This window comes from Clarias gariepinus, chromosome 22 (genome assembly GCF_024256425.1).
Source record: "Clarias gariepinus isolate MV-2021 ecotype Netherlands chromosome 22, CGAR_prim_01v2, whole genome shotgun sequence".
NCBI lineage: Eukaryota > Metazoa > Chordata > Actinopteri > Siluriformes > Clariidae > Clarias > Clarias gariepinus.
Window position 1 is genome coordinate 22373522 of NC_071121.1, and position 19298 is coordinate 22392819.

The 19298-nt window shown below is 41.8% G+C and overlaps 1 protein-coding gene across 10 annotated transcripts in view; it reads right to left on the bottom strand.

Moving 5' to 3' along the window:
* hspg2 (heparan sulfate proteoglycan 2) overlaps positions 1-19298 on the bottom strand; it is a 111576-nt gene that overhangs the window by 40106 nt on the left and 52172 nt on the right. For 7 of the 10 annotated variants that reach the window (XM_053483095.1, XM_053483097.1, XM_053483098.1 and 4 more), the window contains 23 exons: positions 19021-19194; positions 18115-18294; positions 17878-17996; positions 17556-17667; positions 17190-17303; positions 15603-15730; positions 15430-15516; positions 14069-14127; positions 13724-13791; positions 13477-13617; positions 13185-13376; positions 10800-10883; positions 10342-10434; positions 10173-10262; positions 9827-10057; positions 9630-9743; positions 9322-9449; positions 8261-8347; positions 8009-8067; positions 7528-7692; positions 7290-7397; positions 6329-6426; positions 6022-6202 (listed from right to left, as the gene is read on the bottom strand). In XM_053483095.1, coding sequence (XP_053339070.1) covers positions 6022-6202; positions 6329-6426; positions 7290-7397; positions 7528-7692; positions 8009-8067; positions 8261-8347; positions 9322-9449; positions 9630-9743; positions 9827-10057; positions 10173-10262; positions 10342-10434; positions 10800-10883; positions 13185-13376; positions 13477-13617; positions 13724-13791; positions 14069-14127; positions 15430-15516; positions 15603-15730; positions 17190-17303; positions 17556-17667; positions 17878-17996; positions 18115-18294; positions 19021-19194 — 2812 coding nt within the window. The remainder of the gene's footprint in view (positions 1-6021; positions 6203-6328; positions 6427-7289; positions 7398-7527; positions 7693-8008; positions 8068-8260; positions 8348-9321; positions 9450-9629; positions 9744-9826; positions 10058-10172; positions 10263-10341; positions 10435-10799; positions 10884-13184; positions 13377-13476; positions 13618-13723; positions 13792-14068; positions 14128-15429; positions 15517-15602; positions 15731-17189; positions 17304-17555; positions 17668-17877; positions 17997-18114; positions 18295-19020; positions 19195-19298) is intronic. The other 3 variants (XM_053483101.1, XM_053483099.1, XM_053483092.1) reach the window with 2 other exon arrangements.

The window sequence follows — 19298 nt, forward strand, 5'->3', positions numbered from 1 at the left end:
TGTACCCCACCATACTGTTCTACAGTATTAGTAAATTACACACACCTATTAAATATAAGTGGTACTTTTTTTTCATTACTTGTACCATTTGAGGTCAACTTAAATTATATTTACTCATACTATTTAGAAACATAAGAACTGATTAAATACACACCCTGACAAAAGTCTTGTCGCCTATCCAAGTATGAACAACAAATAATAATTTGACTTTTAGTTGATCACTTGAAATCAGAAAAGGCTTACAGTATATGAAAGCCAAAGACCTCTAGATTACGCTCATTTTACCAAAAAACCATCTCATCATGCCGTGATTTTTAAATATTTAATTAGGACAGAAAGGTCAGACTTTGCTTAGACAAAAGTCTTGTCACTTAACAGAACTAATGTATAGTACAGAACATAAAGTCATGGTGTAGTGGAAAAAGAATGAATATTGTGTATGACATGAGCTTGAAGGACTGCATCCATACAGTACGTCTCGGCAATGACTTGAATAACTTATTAATAAAGTCATCTGGAATGGCAAAGAAAGCATTCTTGCAGGACTCCCAGAGTTCATCAAGATTATTTGGTTGCATCTTCAATGCCCCCTCCTTCATCTTACCCCAGACATTCTCAATAATGTTCATGTCCGGTGACTGGGTTGGCCAATCCTGGAGCACCTTGACCTTCTCTACTTTTAGGAACTTTGATGTGGAGGCTAAAGTATGAGAAGGAGCGCCATCCTGCTGAAGAATTTGACCTCTTCTGTGGTTTGGAATGTAATGGGCAGCAAGAATGTCTTGAAACCTCAGGCTGTTGATGTTGCTATCCACTCTGCAGATCTCTCGTACGCCCCCATACTGAATGTAACCATGATTTTACCTTCACCGAACTTGACTGTTTTCTGTGTGAATCTTGGGTCCATGTTGGTTCCAATAGGTCTTCGGCTGTATTTGCGACGATTGGGATGCAGTTCATAGATGATTTACCGGAGAAATCAACCTTCTGCCGCTTTTCCACAATCCATCCTTTCTGCAAGCTGTGGGCCTTGACAAATGCAACACAATTTTTTAATTGTCTTCTGTTTAATGCTGGTTTCTGGGCACTAATTCGGCCAGTGAGACCACTGCGTGAGAGAATTTGACAAACTGTTCTTGTAGATACAGGGGTTTCTGGTGAGCAGTTGTTACAGTATGTAGCTCTGCTGCAGTTAAAAAAGGGCTTGCCCTGGACTGTTAAACCAACAAATGGTCCTTTCAAACAGTTATCTTACGGGGTCTGCCTGAGCGTGTCATACACTTCACCAGTTTTTCTTATTTTCTCCACTTGACGTTTAGATACATTAAAGATGTCTGCCATCTTAGCAAGAGACTTGGTCTTCAGGCTCTTGATGATCAGCACTTTGGTCTGTGGGTAAATTTTTGCCATGCTGTCAGGTCAGGATGCATTTCAAGTGAAGGTTGGGTGTGCTGGGGTTCTTCTTCTACAGTATTTGTCACAGGTAACGCTCTAATCTGTGACTGGTTGAATCCTTTAAAGATGTGACAAGTCTAAGCAATGTCTGACCTTTCTGTCCTAATTAAATAATTAAAAATCATGGCATGATAAGATTTTATTTGGTAAAATAAGTGTCATTTAGAGGTTTCATATAGGCCACTTCTGATTCCAAATAACCAACTAAAAGTTATTATTTGTTGTCCCGACAACTTGGATAGGCGCCAAGACTTTTGTCAGGGTGTGTACACTGATTAGCATTAACATTATGACTACCTGCCTAATATTTAGTGGGCTCCCCCCCTTCGCTACCAAATCAGTTATGACCTGTGTGTTCTGACATCTTTCTATTGGAACCAGTATTAACCTTTTCCTTAATTAGAGCGACAGTGGCCCTTCTGTTAAATCGGACTACACAGGCCGGTCTACACTCACCCATGACTATCGCCAGTTCGTCGGTTTTCCTTCCTTGGATCACTTTTGGTATGGCGTGACCACTGCAGCCTGGGAACTTCCCACAAGAGCTGCAGTTTTGGAGTTCTGACCCAGTTGTTTAGCCATCACTATTTGGCCCCTCTTAAAGTAGCTACATTTTCAATATATTGTTACAATGGAATCTGGAAGTGGGTGGGATATGTTAGGCAGCAAGTCAACCTTTGTTCCTGAAGTTAATGTGTTGGAAGGAGAAAAATATAGACCAGCGTCAGGATCTAAATGATTTTGACAAGCACCAAATTGTAATGGCTAGAGGACTAAGTGAGAGCACCTCCAAAACTGCAGCTCTTGGGAGATGTTCCTGGTCTGCAAAACCAGGACCTACCAAAATTAATCCAAGGAAAGAAAAACAGTGAACTGGCGACAGGGTCATGGATGGCCAAGGCTCACTGACGCACATGGGGAGTGAAGGCTGGCCTGTGTATTCTGATCCAATAGTGCTAGTGTACAGTAGATTAAATTGAGGTTATCACTGGTTGTAATAGAATGGTGTCAGAACACACAGTGCATCACTGTTATGCTGACAAAAGGGGGGACCCACTCAATATTAGGCAGATGTTCATATAATGTTATGGCTGACCGGTGTATGCTAGGATTGGCTCAGAGAGGGTTAAATAGTATAAAACCTGTGGCAAAGAAAAATGAGCCAATTCCAAACATGTGTATACAATTTTGTGCCTTGATGCCCTGGATGTCCAGTACATGCATTTTGTTTTGCATAAGGGATCGTCTTGCTAGCATCATCTATATATAAATTTTTACACTGTCTGGAAAAAATACTTTGCATGCAATATTTTGTCTTTAGTGGTACTATCGCCAGTTTAGTAAGGTTTGAAATACAGTGTTACTACAGTGCGTTTAAAAGTAACTAACCAAACCTTGGTTCACTTGGATGACGATGAAGATTTAGCGCAAACCAGAGGTCATACAAGTACAGGTCTAGTATTTAGTATTTAGGTCTATTAATACATTTTATTGCTAACTAATAGGTAGCTAGCAATTTATATATGCTGTATATTGCATATATAAATACACACACATATATATATATTTATTATCCAGTTAACAAATATATATGACTTGAACAAAGAAACACACATAAACGTTAAGATGAACAACAATAATGCAACTGTTAGATATTGTTAGCATTTGAACTGAAATTTTTTTTTTCTCCAGTCTGTACCGTTTTTCAGGCTTCCCCTGGTGATAGGAATTATGGGATTGGTTTTAGCAAGAATGATGCATACAGTACATATGAAGTTCCTACAGTAGGCTTGTGATTGAAAAAGTGGCATCCTTAAAATATGACCGTTATTTAGACACGGTAAGCTAACTTAAATTCAGTTCCTGCAATTAAACCAAAAACAAAAAAAGACCCTGTGGATTCAAATTAAAATTAGATTTAAAGAACAAGAACAAAAAAATACATTTATACTGTAGATCACAGCAAGAGAAAAATTGGCTGAATGGATATAATGAAAGAAGAGAAAAAGCTCACATTCAATATTTAGCAATAAAGAAACATGCGAGTTAGTATGAAGTTACACATTAGGTTTGATTTCTGCACACATGCATACACACAAAAACACACACATACTGTACACGGTTTCCCTTAATACAGCTTGTGACCGATCAAAAGCTATTCAAGATACAAACAACGTTCGTTTAAAGTTTTGTTTTAATCGAGTGTGCTAATTTGGCATTATTGAATTATTTATACATTTATTTCACAGGAAATAGGAAATACATTTATTTCCTTTCGTAAATTGAAGCACCAGGACATTTTTCATACAAAATTAAATATACAATTTAGTGTGATAAAATATGAATCAATGCTGAAGAGATATTAACTAGAAGCACCAGACAAATTAAAAAACAGAGGGGAAATAAATCATTACTGCTTTTTTAATGAATATAAAAACATTGTGGATCAACGCAACATCAGAATAAATACAGCCCAAAATATAACTAGGGCACGATAATGTATGGTATAAAAAATAATTATAACAGATTCACTTCCTTCTATCCATCCATCCATATAATGACTATAAGATTAGAATCTCTGTCTCATGACAATATGATGATTGATGAAAAATCAGATTAATAATATTGAAATGACAAAAATAACTGAAATGTAAAAAACATTCTAAAAATATTACAGTACAAAAGCATCATGACACAAATAACATTGTATGATACTCAAACAATATTTATATAAAATACAGCCCTAAAGGATGTAATGCTCATTCTGCTGCATTAACCGTAGCACCATTAAAAAAAAAGAAACATTCATTTCAATTTATACAAAACATTATAAAAAAAACAGATCACATGGTTTCCAGTGTGATTTCAAACCATTGCAGTCCTCCTGGCCAGTGGATTTATACACTGATTGTCCAGAACTATCCTCGATGAGCCTCCTCAAGATAAATAACAGCTGGCAATGCCACCCCGGATGCAAACACCGGCTTGTGAAAACACCACCACGATGTACACGAAACACCACCACCACCACCACCACCACTACTAATACCACCACCACAAAGAACCACTGTAGCAGCAAGGAACCAGACACCATGGATACTTCACCAGTGACGGGTTATATGTGAAGGATTTGTCTAACGTTATACGCAAAAAGTTACAACTGTGTTTATGCAGGGAAAGTCCTTGTGTCGGGTAACACACATACAGTACCGTGCAAAAGTCTTAAGCCACCCATTTCCTTTATGTAGATTTATTGGACAAATGGTTTATTGTGACAAAGTGCCTAAAGATACGATTTAAAAATCCGTTGTTTCTGTAACAACCTCAGCAGCGACCTCATTTCCCCTCTCGTCTGTTCCAACCACTCGGCATTCAGCACCAGCAGAATAATAATCACAGACCTGATCATCTGTCATTTTGGCTCCTTTTTTTGCCAAATTCAGGCCAGTCCCTGTACCTGAGCAGTTTCCAAGTAATGGCAGTGACCTATGAATCATTCAAGCATAAAATACATCTAACTTAAGGCTTGAACCAGTGAGAACCAGGTGCAGATGATGACAGATGATCAGGTCTGTGATTATTATACTGCTGGTGCTGAATGCTGAGTAGTTGGAACAGACGAGCGGGGAAATGAGGTCGCTGGGACGAGATGAGTGTTGATACGATACCCATGCCAGTATTCACTCCTCATCACTGTACATGTGCTTAACTCAACTTTAAACAAACATCCCAACCTTCCGGATAAAGATAACGAACCCTAAACAACACTTTTCCTCAAAATCCTTAAAACAATTATATGTTTTGCAAAAAAAAAAATGCTATAAAAACAGTAACTGTGTGAACAATTCAAATAATGCAGATTAGCTCTTTTTAACCCATAAAAAATCTGATTAAATCTATTTTAATGTCTATTTCACTACTTCACTTAAAAAAAAAAATGCTTTAAAAAAACAAAACAGATTTGTTCTAGCGACAAGAATGTCTGCAATTAAAACATTAGAAAAGCTTTAAATTCCTGCTTGTTTAAGGATTCAGTTCAAGCGAAGGTCTGTCTATAGATGGAAAGCTTTAATTTAATTGTGTAAAAAAAAAAAAAAGAGAGAAAAAACAATCAACTGCAGAATTTCATGGCTGACGATAGACCTCATGTGTCTAAATAAATTGATTTGGAAACTGATTTTATTTTCTCAATCTTTCACAAGCTGTATTATTTTCTAGCGTGATGCTTTGCACAGGAAGTAACAGGAAGCCGAAGAAGTTTAGTATTAGATTAGTAAGCAATCACGGAGACAAAATACGGACCAAAGCAGAGAAGCAAACCAAAGTCATTTCTTAAGGAACACTGTTCAAAAAGGAAAAGTGGAAAAATAAGCCATGCTGTTTCAGAGACAGCGGAGTATTGTAAGGAAAAAAACACAAAAACAAAAAACAAAAAAAGACAACCACAACTACAAAGAAGACACGAGTGAGGACATGCAGCTGTCATGCACAGGAGGATGAACCGACAGGTGGCGTTTGATGGATCTCAGAGAACGATGACTTAAAAGAGCGACGCCAGTCACGAACCTGGGACGTAAAGGATAGCAGTGCCCTCGTCCATGGCGAACATATTGGAGCCGGTGCACACGTAGATCCCGGCGTCTTCGGGCCGAACGTTCCTGATCGTGAGGATGCCGTTGAAGTCCATGGCACGTTCGGGAAGCTTGCCGCTGCCCTGACGAGTCCACACGAGCGTGTACGCCGGGAGCTGAGTGAGGTTCAAACACATCATAAATTCCGGAACTAGACAAAAAAACTCGAACCTAAAATATGAAATGTGAAACACACTACAGAACCAAAGTGGAGTTTAAAGCAGGAAAGATGGAAGCCCTACTATGCTCTTGGCTGTGCAGATGAAGTTCACTGTATTTCCTGGGAACACACGCTGGGATTTAGGCTCTTCAATAAACACCTCGATAGGTCTAACGACTCCTAGAAAGGAGTGCAGAGATATGATGTAAGAGAATGCATTTAGTCATCGTTAATTTCACATTCGCTTAATTAGAGTATTGAAACAGGGCTTGAATCACACACAACACAGATTTTCCCATCACAGTTTCCTTATTAATAGAATGTATAATAATAGGAATAATAATAGTATACATTCTATTCATAAGGAACCTGTGATGGGGAAATCTGTGTTGGGTGAGAGTGGGTGATTTTTACTCCCCGTGCAGACGAGAGTAGGTGATTTTTACTCTCACATAGGCTAAAATGGGTGGTTTTTACTCTAAATGAAGGCAAGAGTGGGTGATTTTTACTCTCACACGAGCGAGAGTGGGTGATTTTTACTCTCACACGAGCGAGAGTGAGCGAGAGTAAAAATCACCCACTCTCGGTCGTGTGAGAGTAAAAATCACCCACTCTCTACATCTACACCTAAGCATTTGGCAGACGCCCTTATCCAGAGCGACTTACATTTTTTAAAAATCTCATTATACATCTGAGCAGTTGAGGGTTAAGGGCCTTGCTCAAGGGCCCAACAGTGGCAACTTGGTGGTTGTGGGGTTTGAACCTGGGATCTTCTGAACCGTAGTCCAATGCCTTAACCACTGAGCTACCCCTGGCCCACTCTCGCTCGTGTGAGAGTAAAAATTACCCACTCTTGCTCGTGTAAGAGTAAAAATTACCCACTCTCGCTAGTGTGAGAGTAAAAATCACCCACTCTTACACAGACGAGAGTGGATGATTTTTTTACTCTTGTGAAGGCAAGAGAAAGCTATTTTACTATAATAGATGCACAAGCTGGTCCATTTGGTGTTTAATATCAGATTAACTGTATCTTTGAGTCTTACCTACGATGATCTCAGCCTGGCTGCGGTTGGTGTTGAGCTGGTTTCGGCAGGTACACGTGTACACGCCTGCATCGGAAGGCTGCACACTGGCGAAATGCAACTCTTCTCCTGCAAACCAAAAAGGTTCAAAACCTGCTTAGTGCAAAGGTTACCCTCCTGCTTCCATTGGCAAAATAGTGCTATCGCAATCTTGTGGCTCAGCGGAACTGACTTCCTCTGCTAATCATGACAGCATTACCTTGTCTGCGTCTCTCAGCTGAGCTGGAGATGGGAAGGCCATTATTACGTGTCCAGTAGAAATAGTGTGGCGGAGGTCCGGATGCCTGACACCTGAGGGTGACTGAGCTGCCAGGAGACACCTGCACCCTCTCGGGGTAGACCTTCACCACTAAAGAGGCACCTGCTGTCCAAAAACAAGCACACCGTCTCCATAAACTATACTTATAATAAATGGTAGTGTCTTTATACCAAGCCTGCTGTGATTCTAAACTAAAAGTAACTAAGTAAGTAATATTAATTGTACAGCTACTTGCAAAACTGCAAAAATACTTTGAGCTTTTTAGACTGGTACAAGAAGGTTCTGCATAAAAACAAAAATTTTGATTGATTATTTTCTGAATTAAAGCCCTTTGATGTTGTTCAGTATACTATGTTTTTTATGTTGCTCACCTTAAAACTATGTTTTAGGAAGCCAAAGATAATTCAAAAAATACACTAACCATTCTGCGGCCGGCATTTGACCCTCTGTTGTGGGTTTCCGAAATATCCAGGGGCACACCTGTTTTAAAAAGTGATACGAATGTCTTACAGCCAAACAAAACCGCACACGCATTCACACTCATATATATATATATATATGTATATATCATATGTATATATCACACATTATATATATATATATATATATATATATATAAATACACAGCATACACACACACACACACAGTTCAGAATTATGAGTGTTAGCCTACCGCTCACAGTACTGGCCCGTGTATCCCGGCTGACAGGCAGTACACCGGTAGTCCCCGTTACCCAGACTCTCACAAGTGGGCGAGAATCTAAACAAAATGAAAAACATTGCAGAAACTGCTGATAAAAACAGTCTAAGTTCTAAGTGTGAGGTAATTCAGGCAGTGCAAAAAAGTAATAGCACTTTCTAGGAGACATAATTCTGTTTAAGTACATCAAGCACTATGATAGTCTAGTCCTACATATATATTAATTAAGCCCTATCACGAAAGGAAGTGCCGTTGTTGAGTCGCAGGCAGGAGGGTGCAAGCCCAAGTGTCAAAGTTATCACAGCCGTGCTGATATTTAGTACGACATGTACCTCCTGTGTGATATTGCACGTTATTTTGTGTGAAATAAGTTTCACAGGGTAAAATTTCCAATTTTAATTATATTAAAAGTGGCTTTAAAATCTATATGTAGCCAAAAAGTGAGGAGAATAACCCATGGAGGTAACATACAGCCCTGAGATACGAGATTTACTTTATATTCCTACTTATTCCACTTTATCAGCTAATATCAGCTAACTGCTGGGCTAACTTAACACTAGTATGCTCGCGTGATGTAGGGTGTACGATCCCTTGTTCCACACACCAAGTAGTGCCCTTGATCAGGATTTAGAGAGGGATTCGTGATTTAGCATTATGCTAGAAGCTAATTAGCTTTGTAGCTTGCGTTGTCTGTGAACAGAACACGTCCGGTTCAAAGGCAAATCGAAACGACTTAGAAGTGAGTACTAATGAGAGGTTTTTTTTGCTTAATGTGCTTCTGCGACTGGGTTTGAATGTGGCTTTTGGCAGGCAGTTACTCTCTTCTCAGGACTCACACTTGTGCTCTGACTGACAGTTAGTGTAATTAACGATTGCTAGAACACCTGTAACACGGCGTGATACAAACAGTTAAACGTCCCAGTGCTGTTATGGTTGATATTCCACTCAGGGAATGCCTAGTGTCCAATCAGATTACTCAATCGGAACCGTTGTATAACAGAATAAGATAACACTGGTTGATTGATCAGACTAACTGGTGCTCTGAGTCGGTATGAGGACAGGCGCAGGGCTGACAGTCTTCCGGGGTTCCCGCACTGGCGTCTCCGAAGAACCCAGCAGAACACTGTTCACATAGCTCACCCATGGTGTTATGCTGGCAGTACTGTCAACACACAGAAAGAAAAACACCCTCAATGGAAGGCTACAACTTATGGAAAACACGAACACCTTTTAAGCCACTAAAAGGCAATTGGACTCCAAGCTATAAATCCTATCCAAAATATAAAAACATAAAAAGAGCTTGGGCTGCCAGCATAATGATTAGTATGATTATATGCTTTACCGTGCAGGTGCCAGTCTCTGGGTGGCAGGAGTCTGAATGACCGTTGCATTCACACGGCTCACAGTGGCCCAGGTAGAGTCCTCCACCTGTCCGGGTGTAGCCTTGAGCGCAGTCCTAAAATACACCCCAGGTTAAATCTGAGACATGGCGGCTTTTTTACAAAACAGAATTTGACGTGAGAAGTTTTGTCCAAATACCTGACAAGACAGGCCATGATACCCAGGTGGGCAGCGGCACTGCTCCACATCCACAGCCCGCTCCAGACCGGTGTATTGAGGCACGGCGATCTCCATGCTGACCCCCGAGATGCTGGACGAGCGCTCGACAGTGTGGTAAGAGGCTCGAATCAGGATGTCATCCAGGTCGGCTAGCACCATCAGCAGGTGTTCCCGAGTGGCGGGCATGCCATCAGGACGCTGCCAGTACTCCTACAGAGAACATAAGACCAAACCCTATCAGTTATGTGATCTTATTTAGTCAGATGTCCTAAGGAAGCATGTTCAGGAAAAAGGAAGAGGTAGAAAATCCCTGGTTTAATCTTACCTCTCGAAAGATGAACTCGAAGGTACGGGTCTGTCTTGTCCCTGGCCCCATTTTCCAATCCTGGCGTGCCACCAGGGTGATGTCATTGCCCTGGAAACAAGATTATAATGGTGAGATCATCAACACTGACTCTTTCATTCACTGGCGTTCCATTTAAAACATTACTTACAATGATCTGAACGTCTACGTCCTCAATCGGAGTGCCTCTCGGACCGATCACGTACGAGATGGTGTACTTGAGCTTTCCTCCGTAGGCGTTAACCTGTGGAAGAAAACAGTCACAATGAGATATTATCTAAAAGACAGCTAAGTTTATCATTGTCCTCATGACTCAATTGTTACAAAATATAGAACTGCGGCTCAAGTGGACGCAGTCATCACTTATTCCTAGTTGGAAGTTTTACAAGGTCGTCCTCATTTACGAACATGAAATAAAAATCCATTTAGTTCAGAAAAACTTTAACATCCTACAAGAAATGCTCATAAATAATCCGGAGCTACATTCTGAATAACTTCCACCGTTTTTATTTTTATTGCATGGCTGCATCAGACATATCATCTCAATCAGTTAACCAAGGTAGGAATTTAAATTAGCGCTCTTGCCACAGTCTTCTCATTGCTAGTTACCTTGTCCCCATGGTACTTCTCGGGGAGCTTCCAGAAGAGAACATCCTCCGAGTGCATGCTAGACCCTTTGTAGACCAGAGAGTACTAGAGCACATGAACATAAAAGGTGCTAGAATGTAAGATGATAGAAAGAAAGACGAAAGCACAGCAGGACAGCAAGGCAAACAGGTAACAGAAGAAAAAGGGTTTCAGTTTAGTAACGGCTGGGTTAAACTAACATGTCTGAGATGTTTAGTGGTGTGTTGGAAGACTATTAAAAAAAAAAACTATCATTACAAAACTTACACCCGCTATAAAAATAAAATCTACCGACAAGAACCACCCTAAAATAACAGAGACTAATTAACTATTGACTACCTTCTCACAATCTGTAGGCACAATCAGATGACTGATTAACTAAATTCTTTACTACGCATTTTGTTACTAATTGACTGAATGGCTTAATGATCAAAAAGACTGTGTGCCCTTGCAAATGTTCAGGTCAGCTGGTTCTTCATAGGGTGGTAACTTTGTGTAAATAGAATTTTCAATGATATGATGCCATGAAAGACTACCTTGTTGGAGGAGCCAGGCGGAGCAGCGTTGGGTGGTTCCACTGTGTTTTTTCTGACCTTATCCTGTCAGTAAGACCAATATCCCAAACCAGCGTTAAACCAATGTTAGACCAATGCTGCACCCAATTACACCAAATGTAAACCATTTTTGAAAGACCATATAAAATACCTTGACTGTAGTACGGTGTGGGAAACTGCCTGGGGCACCAGGGTAGGGCCCAGAGGCCAACACAGAGGCTTGTAAAGGTAATGGGGGTAAAGGAGGAACGGGGGCGCGGCCTCGTGAACGCCCTGCCGAATCAGGGGTTCTGACTGGAATGGAGGATGTAGAACTGGAAGATGAAGAGGAAGAGGAGGAGAAGAAGGAGGCAGGAGGTCCCTGCGAGAAGTTGCTGATGAGCTCCCAGATTTCGTCGTCGAGTTTACGCACATCGTCGCCGGACGACTTCGGAAAGTCGGGTGGAGGAAAGTAAGAAAACCAAGGACTTCAAATGACGTGCAGCATAAGGTCATGCAGACCTGGGTTCACACTCAAGGGATGCATCGACACACCAAAGTGCTCATGGGAAGAACTGTATGTCATAAAGAGCGCGGTCATGCTCCTTACTAATGACTCAATCTAGTACGTTAAAAATGTGTTCATGCAAAGGATTTTCATTCATGATCATAAAACACTGCAAACTACTCAGTCAAGCAAGCAACTAACACCCAGGACACTCTCTCAAGTTTCTTTTTTCTTGCTATTTTCCTTTTCTCAGTTGCCCCTCTAGCCGTGGAGAGTCCAATTAAATTTTATTACTAAAAAATGAAACCTCGGCTAAGGGGTGGCTGATTGGATGGTCGGGGCTCGAGCCTCGAGTCTCACCACCACCAGGTTGCCACTTTTGGGTTGTTGGGCAAAGCCCTTAACCCTGTCCTCAGACAAAAATCAGTCAGTCATTGTCAGTCGCAAAGCCTGGATAAGAAAGGAAGAGTGTTGGCAATTGGGCAAGAACCCCGACCACGGAAAAAACACCATCGCTATAGAAACAGATGAACCCATGAGCTGATGTGCTCAACTCCACTGGAAAGGGTGGATGAGCGGGTTGATTCAGTTTTGGACCAGAAAAGAAAAAATTCTTTACATTGCATTTTTCAAAAGAAAAAGATAATATCATTGGGCAAAAGGTTTGGGACAATGGCGCAACTGTCAATCATTCCAGAGCCAGAATAGTATAATATGGGACCTTTAATACTGAAATGACTTTGAATTTAACTAGTGTTAGCCTGATTAATACAATACTACACCATTCGCCCTTGAAGTTACAGTTGTTTGTTTCATGCAGGGGTACGCTATTATATAATCATTAAAACTCAGCAAAGGTCAAGCATCAAAAATTTGTTATAAAAAAAAAAAACAGTTACACCACAACTGCTTAAAATAATTACCACATGAAGGCAGTGCAAAATTATTTCCCATTCATTCTATCAATCCACTCATTATGCTGTACCTTGAGTGAGCGTTTCAATCGTTTAAAGTGAGTCTGCTTCTAGAAAGCGCAAAAATAGATATTTATTGTAAATATATACATTTAAGTGGTTAAATGGGATAAAATCCATCCATTGAAATCCATTAAACTAACCCAGTAGTGAACCAGTAGTCATTGGTCTAAAAATGGAGAATTTAGCATTTGTTTCCACAAAAGCCCAAAATAATCCTCATTATCGTTAAAACAAAAGAGGGAAGGAACTCAAAGCACCCAGCACTGGGAAAGGGAAAGCTGGTGAAGCGAGCGACGAGATTGACTGGCGTGAATAAACACTCGTAAAGAGTAAAACCACTAGACTGTACCTTATCTCCCTGGTAACTTGAGGGCAGCTGCCAGAAGTGAGGCTCGAGGCTGTGGTGGTCGAAGTTGGTGAAGGAGAGCTGCGTTCCCTCCGTGGACAATTCCACAGAAAAGCCGGTAGTGATGCGGTTGGTGCGTTGCCGGTTCACCAGAGTGAAGCCTTGGACATTTCCGGGTGCGAACACAGTGCTGACCTGAGGATCAATCCGAAACCAAAGGAGAAATCAGAACAGCGATCAGATCTTCGCTAGTTTTAAAAGCATGAAAGCTGACAGCATGTTTTTTAGGCCTTACAACATCTCTGTACAAAGATGAGCTGGAGCACTGCTGAGTGACGCCCATGCAGAAGCACGCCAGGCAGCCATCTTTGTTGGCAGGGCTGAGGTTGAAGGCGCCAGGCTTGCAGCTGGAGCAGGACGGACCCTCGACGTTCATCTGCACATTGAGGAGACACAATGATATACTGAGCAAAATCCTTCTCCACCTCCTGGCTGCACATAAACGTGGACATGAAAGTGTTCGTATCAGTTCGTATGCATGCCTTGCAGCGGCAGATCCCGTTTGAATCGCAGCCTTCGCTTCCTCGCTGGTCGCAGTTTTGGCAATTCCCTGCAAACAGGAAAGCTCTGTTCAGGCTGAGCAACAATATAAAAACAAATATGCAGAGTTTTACGGTGCTGATTACCATCTGGCTCATCTTTAAACACGGAGATGTGTCAAAAATAAATAAATCACAGGAAGAGCAAGTCTTGAAGCAGGAAATCAAACAAAGCTGCTTCAAAAGCAAATTGAGTTTAATGTTTATTCTAACGCGCCTGCATCCAGCGATTTCATGAAACAGCATCCAACAACCAAAAAATAAACTACATGCTCAAGCAACATGTACCGTTTCCTTTAGTGCAGCTCTGTCCATGTTCAGGATTGCCGGTGTATCCAGGAGCACATCTAGAGCAGGAACGAGAAACATCACAGTGAATCAAGAAAGCTGCTTTTTACTTTCACTCCGCAGCAAATGCGCGCACTTTTACTTAACCTCACTTCTGCAGGAACGTTGCTCAAGTACAAAAGTAAATATAGGACTTCTACTTTTACTTGAGCAATATGTGCCTTAGGGAAACTCTACTTTTACTTAGAATTCGTGCACATAGTCCCCCTCTGATTGTGTCAGTTTTGAGGTTGCCTTTAAAATGCAGTCCTGTTCAGTGTGGTATTTAAGCCCTAACTTTGAGTGACATTGTTTTTAAATACTTTCTCATGACGTAAGAGGAGCGCTTTTAGTTTTTTTTTCCATGTACAGTACATGCTGTTCATCTATTCGCTTATCCAGTCAGTGGCTTTAAGCTGTCCATTCTCATATAATGTTGAGTTGCTGCTCTATAGCAATCCTTTGTTTTATTAAGACGCATAATACATGCCATCAGTTTTGGAAATTGTTTTGACTGCTGTTTTTTTTGTAGACGGCTTAGTAGCGGCCATGGTGGGATCCCGAGAGTAGTTTCCCACTTGATTTTGTAACGCTCTCAAGACCTCAGGTCGACCCTTACAGTAAGATGTCTCAGGCTGTACCTCGGTTTGGTTCTCCTTGTTATTCTCAGCCATTCTGCCTGGTGATTTTTTTTTCTGCTTCCGAATTCTATCCTCTCCCTCTTCATGCCTGATGTGTTGTTCTTCAGTACTGTATGCACAAGCAGTTACCCAAACAGTTCTTGTTCTTTTGAAGCGCTTACTCTGTTAAGTCCCAGGGTTGAAAGTTTACAAAAAGAAAACCCTCGAGTCTTGCCAAGGGTTATGTTGTTCCTGACCACGCACTCCAGAGGAGCAGCCTTTTAGCTTGAAGGCTCTTTGGGGATTTTTTTTTCTTTTCCAGTGAGCAGTTTTAGGCCATAAAAGAGCATCTTCTCTTTGGTTGAGAGCGTTCCCAGATTGGCTCCCATCCAACACCTGCCTTTTATCAGCGCCGGCAGAAACTACATGACCGCATTCCTCGGCGAAGACTCTATCCAGCTGTGCTTCTGGATAGAAACCTCCAGAGTTGTCGGCACTCTCACTTTTTTAATACGTTGACAGCCGTAATCAGAGGAAGGCATTTCACACTGAGTTTCTTGTGCATGGCACTTCATCTACAACCTAAGGTGGGATTCGAAATGATGACAATTTAACCATGCCGACAAATCCTTTTTGTCGGCATGGGGGGGGGGGGGGGGAACTTACTAAACGTTAGCCTGGGACAAGGAATGGAGAGCTCACCTCTCACAGCGCCGTCCGGTATAACCAGGAGGACAGCTACTGCAAGTAGGGTGTCCATCTGTGTCCAGGTAGCAAGCTTTCATCTCGCTGTGAAGGAGAGATTTTATATAGATATGACACAGTACAACATATTTCTTATGTTGTGATTGATGGTACAACCAAGTTGGACAAACCTGCTTGCAGAGGCGGGTCCAAAACAAGGGCACTGTCGGCAAGCATGTATACCACCGGTCACTGGATCACCGTAGAAACCCACACGACAGTTTTCACATCTGGCTCCAGCTGTGTTGTGCTGGCATTGCTATGATTGTAAGCAAGTAAAAAACGGGGTTTTCTCATGATGCTGGACCAAGTTTTATTCTCAATAACATGGATTATGAAATAAAATTAAATCATGCCCACTACAAGTCGAATATTTGAACACAACTTCTAATTCCAGGGTTTTTTTTCCTCTGACTTTTATTTTTATCCACATTGTGAAACAATACTGAAGGCGTTTATCCAAAATATACTAAATACAATCATCTCCTTGGAACAGTTGATGTTGAGATGCATCTGCTACTTCTGCTCTGTAAATCCTTAATAAGGGCTCTAATCTGTGTTGCTGGTTGTTAATTGGTGATTTCTGAGGCTGGTGACTCTAAATGACCTCTCCTCTGACGCAGAGGTAGGTTTTAGTCTCGCTTTCCTGGGACGGTCTTCATGGGAGCCAGTTACATCATCATGGTGCCTAATGGGATTTGTAAATGCACTTGACACAACACTGTTCTTGCAAGAACTATTCCAGAAAGGTTGACCTAAATTACCCAATGCTACGTGTTATTTCATAGTTTTGAAAAAATCTAGTATTTTTCAAAAAACACTGAATCAAAAACAAAACAAAACAAAACAAAACACTGAATCAGTGTGTCCAGACTTTTGACTGGTTCTGTAGATTAAATGAAAAAAGTGCGAACAAATGTTTGACAGCGAGTGCCTAAAGATACACTTTAAACATTGGTTGTTTATGTAACATGCTCAGCAGCGACCTCATTTCCCCTCTCGTCTGTTCCAAGCACTCAGCGTTCAGCATCACGTGATCATCTTTCTTCATCTGCACATGTTTCTCACTGGTGCATGCCTTAAGTTCAATGTTTTTTTTTGTTATGCTTGAATTATTTATAGGTCACTGTGTGGCTTAACCAAACAAAATCCTCCCTCTGGAACTGGTCATGTTCAGGGACTGGACTGAATTTGCCAAAATGAGGGCCAAAAACGTCCTTCAGGGAACCTGTTCCTCAAGATAACATTACAAATAGAAGAAATTCTGGCTCTTTGGAAGCAAAATATGAACAAAGGGGGGAGGGGGGGGGGGGTTAAGACTTTTGCACAGTACTGTACGAGTACTAAAAAAAAAAAGAAAACACTTCTTGACATAGAGTTTTGTGAAGTTAATCAACTTTGCGGTTGTAATTATATACTTTTACCTATAATCGCTTTCTCCTAAGTGTTATATTTCTTTACTTGTTTCCTGAGGTCATGGGCAGGTCTGTACCAAAAGACAAAATCTGAGACGGTGAGTCATGTCTAGACACTAAATCCTGCCAGCTTCACAAGTGAGAAAAATAGCGGCATAAGTTCCAGCGAGTTCGGAGTTCTCACTGCTAAATGGTCAATGTTTTATTTATTTCACTAAAAGGAAATTAACAAGTGATACTTGAAGGTGATATACGAAGATATACTTTGTGTGTGTGTGTGTGTGTGAAGGATTGCTCACGTACCAAGCATGCACCCGTCTCTGAGTCACAGCCGCTAGCGTGCCCGTGGCACTCGCACTTCTCACAGGTGCCAAGGTAGAGGCCTGATCCTGTCCGTGTGTATCCCTCATCGCAATCCTGCAAACAAAGCAGCAGTCAGCGAGCCCGAGTTCACGCATCGGCACGCCATATCTAGAGCGTTGATAGCTTTAGTCTGCTCGGCGGTGTAGATTTACTGTAGGACGCTGATGATTCAGAGATAATGCGAACCTCCACCTTACGTACAAAGCAGCATAAAAACAAACTGGGTTGTGTATTTATGGTTACTGTGTAACCCTGATCCTGCCAGGTGTGCTGGTTTAATGAGCTCACGAAGGCGGGGTGTTTCACCTGGCACGATGGGCCTCTGTATCCCTGAGGACAGGCGCACTCCTCTACTTCCAGAGCCTGTTCGTTCCCGGTGGAATGTGGCACCGCGATGTCCATCTGGATATCAGCGAGACTGCGCAGAACACACAACCAGGAAATGAACACCAGTAATCATAAGACACACAGATTTCATCATCATGGTGCAATCATGTTCACTTTAACTTTGTTTAACTTTCTGATTTGATTGCGTCATCATTTCTACAGCTCTTCTTCAGGATGTCTATAGCTGTTAGTGATGAAGACGAAGCGAGACAGATGCAGACAGAGGAGACAGAACGGGCACCTGCTCTCGGCCATCTCGTCCGCGTAAGTGGCTCTGATCATGAAGACGGAGATGTCAGCCAGGGCCATCAGCAGGTGCTCTCTGGTGCACGGCTGTCCATCAGATCTCCTCCATGCAGACTAGAAGAAAAGCACTTCTATGTAACTATGTAACACCACGTCAAAGTCAAAAGCAGCCATTGTACAAGATTGTGGGATGCAAAAAAGGTGCAATTTTATAATCCAACTGCTAACACACCGGTCGGAAGGTCACAGCGAAGGTGGTGGGGACTCGTGGCAGTGTCTTGGTGAGCGAGTAGTGCTCCAGGAAGATGCCGTTGCCCTGGAGAACCACATCAGGCTTGTTTTCGATCACCAGGCTGCGCGGGCCTGGCTCATAACGCACTTTGTAACGCAGCTCTCCTCCATACGCCGTCACCTTCATGCCAGGAAGGAAAAAAAAACAAACAAAAAAAACACATATTACAAAAGCTTCTTGTTTTTGAGAATGTTCCACTAAGACACTGAAACTCTTACTGAGCATGTGTCATGTCAAAACTACACTAACAGCACGGTGCTTTTAAATTCTTCGTTCTGATTGGTCAGAAGATGTTTCCTAATTTTCTGAAAAGTAACGCCAGCTTGGAAAAAAAATAACAGGGAATAACAGGATACAGCTATGAGAGCAAAGACTCTATATAATCCTCTGCTACACTAATGCATTTATCACTACATTACACTAGTGCTTGAATAACGTCAAGGTAGAAAGTTTTCTCAGTACGCCGGAGCCATGATCACCCTGTCTGCTTCATATATCTAAAACACTGGCCTCCCAGGAACTCCTTTAATTGGAAAATGTTAGGACTGTACTTGGGGTGCGGTGATAATTCCCCGCTGAGTCCTGTCCCAGGACTTTTGTCCCATCACCACTCCTAAATACTGTGTATGAATCCTTCATTTATGAGAAATCTTCTCACAAGTCCCGGTTTGACCCGAACACCACTCGGCTGGTGCTGCTATAAAACAAGCAAGAACAGGAACTAATCTGTTTCGTGGGCTTCCAGCGACATTATAGAGGAAACGGATGTTCTTTAATCAATATACTCCGTCCTGTAACGGGTGTCGTCCCAGCACCCTTACACACGGTGAACAGGAACACAAGCACCTTGTCTCCTTGGAAGCTTTGGGGCAGCACCCAGTAGTAGATGTCTTTAGGGATGCTGGAAAACGAGCGGTAGACGACCTCGGCGCCACCTCTCTGCGTGATGCCCTCGGTGACGGAACGAGTATTGCCTTCGTTGGCGAGAGAAAACAGCTGGCCGTTGACGCCGCCTCGCACCTGGAGACACAAACGAATTGGTTCAATTACAGGAAGAACTGACTTGGACTTTAAAACCATCTCATTTGCTCTCAATAAAAAGCATCTCAACTCTTTAAAAGATC